A 9,216-nucleotide genomic window follows, 5' to 3' on the forward strand; every position below is an offset into this window, starting at 1 on the left:
AGCTGGCAAATAATAGGTGTTTTATAAATGCCTACTGGCTGACTGATTGCATCCACTCCAAGAGGTTGTATAAGTCTTTTTTGTATGGATGCAGTTTTGCAGATGTGCATGTGTGTAAAAGAATTCCAGGAAAGGACAAGGGTGCACAATCCCATGAGCATTGCCAGTTTCTAGAGACACACATCAATCAATCAATCGATATTTACTGATGTGAACAGCCATATCCCAGTGGGTATCTCTAATTCTCTGTCCTCTGTTCTCCTAGGCATGACTTGCCAGGCCCGCAGCTCTTACATGGACACTGAGGTTCTCTGGGGCCACCGCTTCACACCAGTCCTCACCCTAGAGAAGGGCTTCTACGAGGTAGACTACAATACCTTCCATGATACCTACGAGACCAACACACCCACCTGTTGTGCCAAGGAGCTGGCGGAGGCCCAGAGAGAAGGCCGGCTCCTTCAGTACCTCTCCAGCCCCACCCTGCTGGGGGGCTGTGCCAAGGAAGGATTGGGCCAAAAGGCAGAGGAAGGAGAGGAGGAAGCAGAGGGGCTGGGTAGAGCCAGAGAGACTAGTAGCTCTGTGTGACTCCTGTGCCCAAGGGAATGGAACATAACCTTCAGTCAGAGACACTAAATTGACCCAATGAGGCAAACTAACTGAGATGGGTTGTTTAGTTGGCCCTGGAAGCAACAGAGGCTCTGAGGAGATAGGTTTTTAGCAAATCCTCCCCTTTCCCAATGTGATGCCATTCTGTGCACCATGACGTAGCTCTGCCTGTAGAGACATTGCTGGGAACCCTGCTTCTTACACCTGTAAGGGTCATAGCTCTGCCCCTCCCACCTTGTCCCAACCGGATTACGTCTAGGGGTCCAAGGAGAAAACCAGGCTTTCTGCCTTATGGTTGTGACGTGTTTGCTTTTGCTACTTAGTCCCTCGTTTCTTTTCCCACTAACCTGGGTACTTTTCCTGAGCTGGATGTCTGGGCAGCCCTCATAAAAGGATGTGGGCGTTGCTAAAGGACCGAGGTGGGAGTGGAGCAGTGGGAAGGGGCTAGAGATACTTCTGCCCTGGAGTCCATTAGGCCTGGAAATGGATTCCCAGAGGAGACATCCGCTCCCCTCAGAGAAGGAAGGCTTCTTTATTTGAGGGCTTTTGCTAGTTAGTGGGGCTGACTCTGAAGAAAGAATGTTGTCCAAGATATCTGTTACTAGTGTGTTGGGTTGAGTTAGTTTTTCAAATGTAGCCTATTCGTTCTCTTAGAAGTTACTAGTAAAACTTGGACCTATGTTCTAGTAAAACCAGACCAAGGATGTCAGATTAAGTTTGGTTTTTATTAGCAATTTTACAAAGCATATCATGTTGGGCTCCTCAAATCTCTTCCAGGTCAAGGATCACTGGTTCTGTCACAGAAAACTTTTGCCTAAAAAACTCAGAACACTTGTAACTTTCACGTTGCTTTTCATTCATGTACCAGAGTGAGCCTAAGGTGAGAGCTAAAGAAAGTGAGGTTTACAGATTTATTGTTAAAGCTGGAAGGGCAGAGATGAAAAGTATGGAGAGGGAAGGAAGAGGGGAGGAAAGAAATTGTAGTTTATTTTTTAAGCAACCGCCTGCAAAAAACAGTTCCCAGGCTCTCCTGATTCCCAGTTCAATAGTCCTCCTATTTTTAGGGCCAATCATGACATGTAAGGGGATAATCAGAGATAACCTTTTCTCTAAAGCAATTAATATCTCCAGGGTGAGCCAAGTGGCCCAATTTAAGTTAGTAACAGTGTTGAAAGAATTCCAAGTCTTCAGCAGTGGTACTGTGAATGGACAAGTGGAAATAGTAGGTGCTCATTTGGTGTCAAAGACTAACTGCAGGCTTCACAATCAAGAGAACCTGATTAGGAGTCCTACTGCCCTCTCCCACACTGGAAAACTGCTAGCCTTAGTGGTAGACAGGTGGGGAGGAAGGGCCTGAGGCAAGGAAACACTAGGAAGGAGAAGGAGCGAGGTTCACTCTCTTTTTCACATTCTCCCTCCTCATCCCCATGAGAAATGTGAGAAGAACTAGGGATCCATGGAGAAATGGGAGGTGAGATGATATAAAGAGGAAAAAAAATCTCAAAAAAATTACCTTTTGTAAGAACTTAGCTATTTTTCATCTACAAGTATGGGGAGAGTAGAGATCATTGCATGTAACTCATGGGAATTATTTAGTAGATGAAACCTGGAGAGTGAGAGGGAAGATGTATGACTTTTGTCTGTCTAACTTGGTTGGGGGAGAAGAATTCTAATTGGCCAACCAGACTTGAGAGAAAATTTTTTCAAAGATATCATGGCTTCAGAATTCTCTTCAGCCTCCAAAGTTTATATCGCCCCTACCCACACTTGTCATTTGCTACCCTGTTCTCTATCTCTTCCTCCTGTTATCATCCTTTACCACTAAGCTATAGGAATTCAGACATCTTGCAAATCCAGAGTTCCTTCTCAAAAGAGCTGATCAATTTAAACCAAAATGGAGTAGAAAGGAAGAAAATGAGGCATAGGGGATTCAATTTCTCCTATAATTTCTTCCTGATTTCTGTTAGGTCTAAACTATGCTTCTCATCAGCCTGGTTTCCAGGTGGCCAGTGATGCTGCACTCCTCTTCTGGCCTTGGAATAGGTAACCTTTTCTCCATTCCCAGCTCTCATACCTTTCTGGTCCTCCCAGCTCTGCTTCAGGACTGTCAGAGGTCCTGAGTAAAGAGGAGAGCAGTAAAGTCCCCTGCTAGACTCCTATGGGCAAGACCACATGCCCTGGGCACATGGTGATGCGCTGCTGTGATTTTTCTCTATAAAACACACCAGTAACATGGAAACTGCCCTCAACTTCCCAAGAACGATAATAAATCATACTTACAGAGTACTTCAAGGCTTACAAATGCACTCTTCTCACCAAGACTCCATAAATGGGGTGTCTGATCTTTGTTACCTGGGTCCATGGGTACATTATGAAAATAACTCTGCAAATATTTGGGAAAAGCCCTAGCACCCTTTCCTGAAAAGTTGGACATAAAACAGAGGAATCATAGTGAAGAGAGGGCACGCTGAGGGCAACATGACCTTTGACAAGCCCCACTCCTTTACCCTCACCCTCTCACAAAATAGAAATTCTACTGCAACCACCTCTTATACATGAAGCTTTGACCTCATAGAATCAAAACTGAGAGAATGCAGCCCTCTGAATTTTGAAAGAGATTGGTGGCTTTGCAAACATAAACTATGGATTTCAATAGTCTCATGATCCCAAGGCATTATCCAGTTTATTACATTCTGAAAGCTTCAGAAACTAACCCCTGGCCTCAGCCTCTGTATATTGGAAATTACCTGTGATAGAGACATTTATTAACTGTAGTAGAGAGATTGGATATTTTTTTCAAATCACTATGAAGAAGTAAAATACTCCTTAACCTCCCTTTGGTCTCAGTTTCTTTATCTGTAAAATGAGAGATTGGACTAGGTAACCTTTGAGGTATCTTTTTATTCTAGATCTCTGATCCATCTTATAAGGAGAAAATCACAAATTAGCATTATTTATGTTGTAATGTATTTTTATTTATCGTATCAAACATTTCCCAATTACATTTTTATTTGGATGGGTCAGATTCAGAAATTTTGCAGCCTTGTGAATCTGACATCCCTGCATCTTGTGGCTCGGGTTTGAAATCCAACTTTGCTAATTGCTACTGATGTGATCTTGGGCACATTCCTTCATCTCCCTGGATTGGCTTCCTCATTTGTAAAGTGAGAGAGTCCTTTCAAGATTTCACATTCTATGCTCCTGAAGAATCAAAGAATACTCCCACCTTCAGTAAGTTTCATATATAATCTTAGTAACACAACTACTTCTAAGAAACACATATTAAATGCTTTCCATGGAATTCAAAGACAAGGTTGATTCTTCCCTCAAGAAGATTACAGTGTAGTAAAGTGATTGAGACTTTTTTTTTCAAAAAAGGAGAAATTTAGAAAAAATACTTTAAGAAAATTAGAGGAGAGAACGACCCCTTAATACTTAGGTTGAACAGATCCAAGCAGACAAAGTCCTTATCATTTTGGCAAGTACCAGCACTGAGTCATGACCTATTGCATAGAGTGAATATTTATACATATTTCCTGCCTATAACCAAAAACCTTTTCTCCCACACACTATCCTCCTACCTTCCAGTGTACTAGATTTCTCTGGTATGAGATAAAAGTCATAGAGACCTAATTACAGGCAGAACTCATCTAAACATACCCTTAAACAATCATTTCCTGAGACAACTTCAGCCCAAGCCCAAGAGTCATGGACACATACATACTCAGAGAATGGCATAGAAACTAATGGGTGGAGCATTGCATAAGGTCAGGAATAAAAGGAGTCCCTGTCTTATGATTAGGCAGCTCCAATTAAGTTGGTTGTTTTTACTGAGCCTCAGTTTTGATCTACGTGCAATGTTCTCCCAGTGGCAGGATAATTGGGAAATACCCTTTTTTCCCTGTCTCTGGAGAATTAATGGATTGTGAAAGGCAATTAGATGGGAGAGAATGGCTTGCTGGGGAAGGAGTCATTCATCCTATCTGACTTGGGTTTTGCTAGAGAAGTCACTGAAATCAATGTGTCAAGTCTTGCTCTGCCTACGTAGGATTTTTCAGCCCACTTATTAAAAAAAGAAAATGCCATTCTGATGGCTAAAAAATCTATCACAGTGAAGTGTATCTGATTCTCCAGAACTGTTCCTTGTTATAAATAGGCATCCACTTGCATTACATTTCAGCTCCTACACTTCAGACAGGCTTAATGCTCTTGCTCTTTTAATAGTTGAAAAGAAAAACAGTCAGTGACAAGACACTATTGTGAAACTGAGGTCAGAAAGTGGTTGAGGAAATGAAGAAAGAGACTAGTGATTAACACAGTCTTGGGGCAAAAGGTTGGATCCAGCTTTGAACCTGGTGTTGGGTCACAGATCAGCCTTTATACAAAAAAGTAAAGGGGAGTGCTAGTAACTATGGAGATAATTCAGGCTATGGGGAAAAAAGTCCAACATCAAGGCTTCATCATGTCATGAAAATCACGCTGAACTCTTGAAGGATGTAAGCCCTGAAAAATTTAACAAAACTGAGATGGAGATACTTTCAAAAGACCAGCATACCTCAATATGGAAAGGATCACTACTAGTAGACGAGCTGCCAAGTGATGATGTCTTTGGTAGGATAATCTCATGTAGGATCAAATTACTAGATAATTCATAGGAAAAAATTCGTTTCAATAGACCTTAAGAATTTGGTACTAAAATCTCTTCATTCTAGTGTGGCAAATAACTAGTTTATTCAGATTGGATAATCCTATGGCAAGAAAAATCCCCTTTAGGAATAGTCTGGAATAGAATGTTGTCTAGAGAGAAGGGCAGGACTCTAAAATGGACAGAGGGGGGACCTTGGAGTCAGGAAGATTTGGGTTCTTACCCCTTGCCTTTGCAACTTACAGATTATATAATCATGGGCAAGTCACTTGATGTCTCATTACCTTAGACAGGTGTATATGGGGTGTTTAGGGAAGACTAGCACCTCTGGTATGAGGACTTGCTGGGCCCTTTGCAAAGTTGTCAATCCACCTTTGGTGACCATCTTCACTCAACTCTCACTTGTGGCTCCAAGAAGCTATAGTGTGTACGGTGACTATACCATGGTAAAAGCCATCTCAGCAGATGGGCAAAACCAAGTTGAGGGTTCCACAGAGCTCAAACCAGTCAGTGAGTTAGAAGGGTTTGTCCTCCAAGAATGTAAAGACTTCCTCTGGCTTAATGGGTAGATGAGAACATTTTATTCCAGTGGCCATGAAGGTGGCTGAAGCAGACATTGTGGAGCACTTAGAGTTTGGTCAGGCATCAAAGACTCCAAGGTCATCCACTGTATTCATGGGCCATTATCTTGCAACTAGATTTTGATGACTCTGGAAGAGAAGATGAGGTTGATGACTTTGTACAACTCTGCCTCACTTAAATCCAAATCACATGCAAATTGAGATATTACCCTGTGAAGTCATTGGTCCCCTTGAACAGCACCCTAGGGCAATTGTCTAAGTCAGGGGTTCTTAACCTGGGATTAATAGATTTCTTTCAGGAGTTCTATGTACTTGGTTAAGGGGAAAGATACATCATTATTTTCACTAACCTATGATTTCCTTTGTAATCTTATATATTTTATTTTATGCATTTCAAAACATGATTCTGAGGAGTCTATAGGCTTAACTAAACTTCCCAGGAAGTCCAGGGTCACAAAAAAGTTAAGAATCCCTGTTCAAGATCAACTTTTTATGTTAATCAAATTATCTATATAATTGTTAACTCTCTCCTTCATTTTTGGACTGTGTAGACTCTATTCAAGTCTCATCTTTTCATTCAGCAAAATGGATACTAGTACCAAGCTTATTAAAGAGACTATGAAAGTTAACATTTGCAAAGTACTTAGAGGTTCTCCAAGACCAAAATTTCATGTGGAAAATGTCATCAGCAGGGGAGAATTTGAGACCAACTTTTTAATTTACTATGGCTATGTAAAGGCAACTTTAAAAGCTCAGATTTGCAAAAGATCAAGTTGAAAAAGACCCCTACTTAAATGGCACCAAAACTAGACACCTTTTCAATAAGTTAATTAGTCTAGCCTGGTCCTTTTAAAGTTGACAAAAATGGTAGGGGGTGGGGAATGAATATTTTTAAGTTGCAAAGAACCAGACCTTCACTGATGCAAAGACAATTTACAATGTCTGATTCAACTATGCCCCCTCCCCCTCATCAGCTCAGAACAAATGACATTTGATTCACCAACCGATTGGTATCACCCCTGACATGGACTGAAAACAGGTGGAGAGCCTTTAAATTACCACTAGACAAACACAGGAGTAATATTGGAGAGGAAATGGCCTTCCTGGAGGTGAGTATACAAGGCCCAGTTAAAGAAACTGAAAGCTATGGAAGCAGCCATCTGTTTCCCCACAACAGACATGGTTATTCCCTAGGGCTTACCTTCTAGAACTCTTGTAGGGTTCTATGAAGCTTATTGCAATCAATGGCCAAGTGAGGGGAAAAAAAGATACATACACTAAGAGTATACACTAGGACTCCTAACCATGTTACTGAACATAGAATGAATTTCACTGGGTCCCAATGAACCTACAAATTATGAATAAAAGTCTTCCCCTAATGCAACAGGATAGATACATATGATCCCTGAAGAATTCACTGACCAAATTCTAGACTTGTGTCACACTCTGTCATTAACTCTCCAGGAAAAAAAATGGAAATAAAAAGTTTCCTCTTGACAGCTAGCTATTTTATTCATGCTGGGAAGCTACCATATGAAGAACATTTATGTAGAACTTTATGTTAACAAGACATTTTTACATACATTGATTACCTTAATTTCATGGCAGTCCTTCAAGATAGACAAAGAAAGAAAGAAAAAAGAAAGGAAGAAAGGAAGGAAGGAAGGAAGGAAGGAAGGAAGGAAGGAAGGAAGGAAGGAAGGAAGGAAGGAAGGAAGGAAGGAAGGAAAGACATAGAAACAAAGAAACAAAGAAAGGGGTAGGTAGGTAGGCAGATAGAGAGATAGTAAAATGTTAAGCTGGAAGAAGCTTTAGAGATCACCTAATGCAACTCCTTCATTTCAGACATGATGAAAATGAGGCTTAAAAAGGTAAAGTAATTGATTAGTATCACATAGCAAGCCAGATCCAGAGTCTAAGTCCCTCATCTGTTGGCATAGAACCCCTTTCAACAGACCAGGCTGATTCTATTTGACAGAGAAGGAAAATGAGACTCAGAGAAGTTAACCAAAGCCACATAACATGTGCTTGATGGAGACCAGAGTCAGACCCAAATCTTTTTGATTCCAAATGCAGTGTCCTTTCTACATGCTAGACCATGTTCCCTAAAGGAAATTGCTACCCACTCCCAATTTAGAAAAAAAGTTTCAATTCACTGAAAGAGAATTTAGTGACCATTTAGCAACATTACTGAAGAAATCCAAAATATTCTTCCTAAAATAGACTTGTCTAGAGTCATTTTATATCATTTTCTAAGGACGATAACCTGTACTCCTCCATAATCAGAAGCCTAATTTGAAGGTAGGTAAGTTCAGAAACTCAGACTTCTCTGGGGTAATGATGCAATCAGTTAGAAAACAGTCATGTCCTCTGTGTGTTTGCCATGCGCTTGTCTCCATGAAATGGAGAGCAAATGTCATTGTCATATTCAAAACGATCATTGAAATAAAACATGATGCTAAGGGAAGAGATTAGCATTTCTCTCTGCCTGATTTGATGCTCTGCTAGAGTAACAGTCTCCTCCCTAAACAGCGCAGTTGCCTCAAAATTGAGCCAGTAGTCATTCATGAGTTCACACACCATCTGTTTCCCCTCACGCATGAGAGCTCAGCTGTGTCTGGCCCTCTCAGACAAAGAAGGGAAAGGAGAATGCCAGATGCTGGGTGCAGACCAAAGAGCTCTACTACACAACCTTTAACGTTAGAAAATTGGCTTTTTGGTTCAATTAATTCCTATTCAACAAACATTTATAACATGCCTACTATGTGCAAGGAACTAAGCTGGGTGCTGGGGGTACAAAGATAAAAATGGAAATTGTCCTTACCTTCAAATAATTTATATTCTGCTGAGTGATTTGCCCCCATCATTCCTTTAAGTGAGTGGCCTGAGAGAAGCTCTTTTATTATTCCAGTTCCCCATCTCCACCTGCCCAAAAAAACATCCACCAGTCTACTCAGTTGTTATTTCCCAATTCCAATGACCATCCTACCGTAGTTAATAACATATATTGCCACTTTCATTCAAGGTCAGGTTAAACAAAAGAGTCGATGTTCTGGAGTTCATCAGCCTAGAATGGACCTACACTTTAGTCTTTCTCCAGAGCAGGGTGAGGTTAGCAGCATTGTCTGAGGGCCTGGAATGTTGGCCTAGTGAATGGCATGACAGGCATTGATACAACCTATTTTGTGGAAGTTAATCCAACCCTTCTCATTTACCAATACTAATGGTAACAAGAGTTTATACCCCTAAAGTTCATTCCTCAGTTTAGGGCTATCCTGCCCCAGGGGCCAATGTTAGTGGCTGGATCAAAAAAAGATGTGCTGGCCCTCCCCATGATCACATGGGTACATTGGTGGTGACAGGGCTTACAAGGCACTGAAAATA

At 41.1% G+C, this 9,216-nt stretch overlaps 1 protein-coding gene across 5 annotated transcripts in view; it reads left to right on the forward strand.

Annotated features, from left to right (window-relative positions):
- Positions 1-8,306, forward strand: part of KCNJ5 (potassium inwardly rectifying channel subfamily J member 5) — a 55,520-nt gene extending 47,214 nt beyond the window's left edge. For all 5 annotated transcript variants that reach the window (XM_072611566.1, XM_072611565.1, XM_072611567.1 and 2 more), the window contains one exon: positions 266-8,306. In XM_072611566.1, coding sequence (XP_072467667.1) covers positions 266-585 — 320 coding nt within the window. In that variant the 3' untranslated portion in view covers positions 586-8,306. The remainder of the gene's footprint in view (positions 1-265) is intronic.
- The last annotated feature ends 910 nt before the right edge of the window (positions 8,307-9,216 follow it).

Source organism: Notamacropus eugenii, chromosome 5 (assembly GCF_028372415.1).
Source record: "Notamacropus eugenii isolate mMacEug1 chromosome 5, mMacEug1.pri_v2, whole genome shotgun sequence".
Taxonomy (NCBI): Eukaryota; Metazoa; Chordata; class Mammalia; order Diprotodontia; family Macropodidae; genus Notamacropus; species Notamacropus eugenii.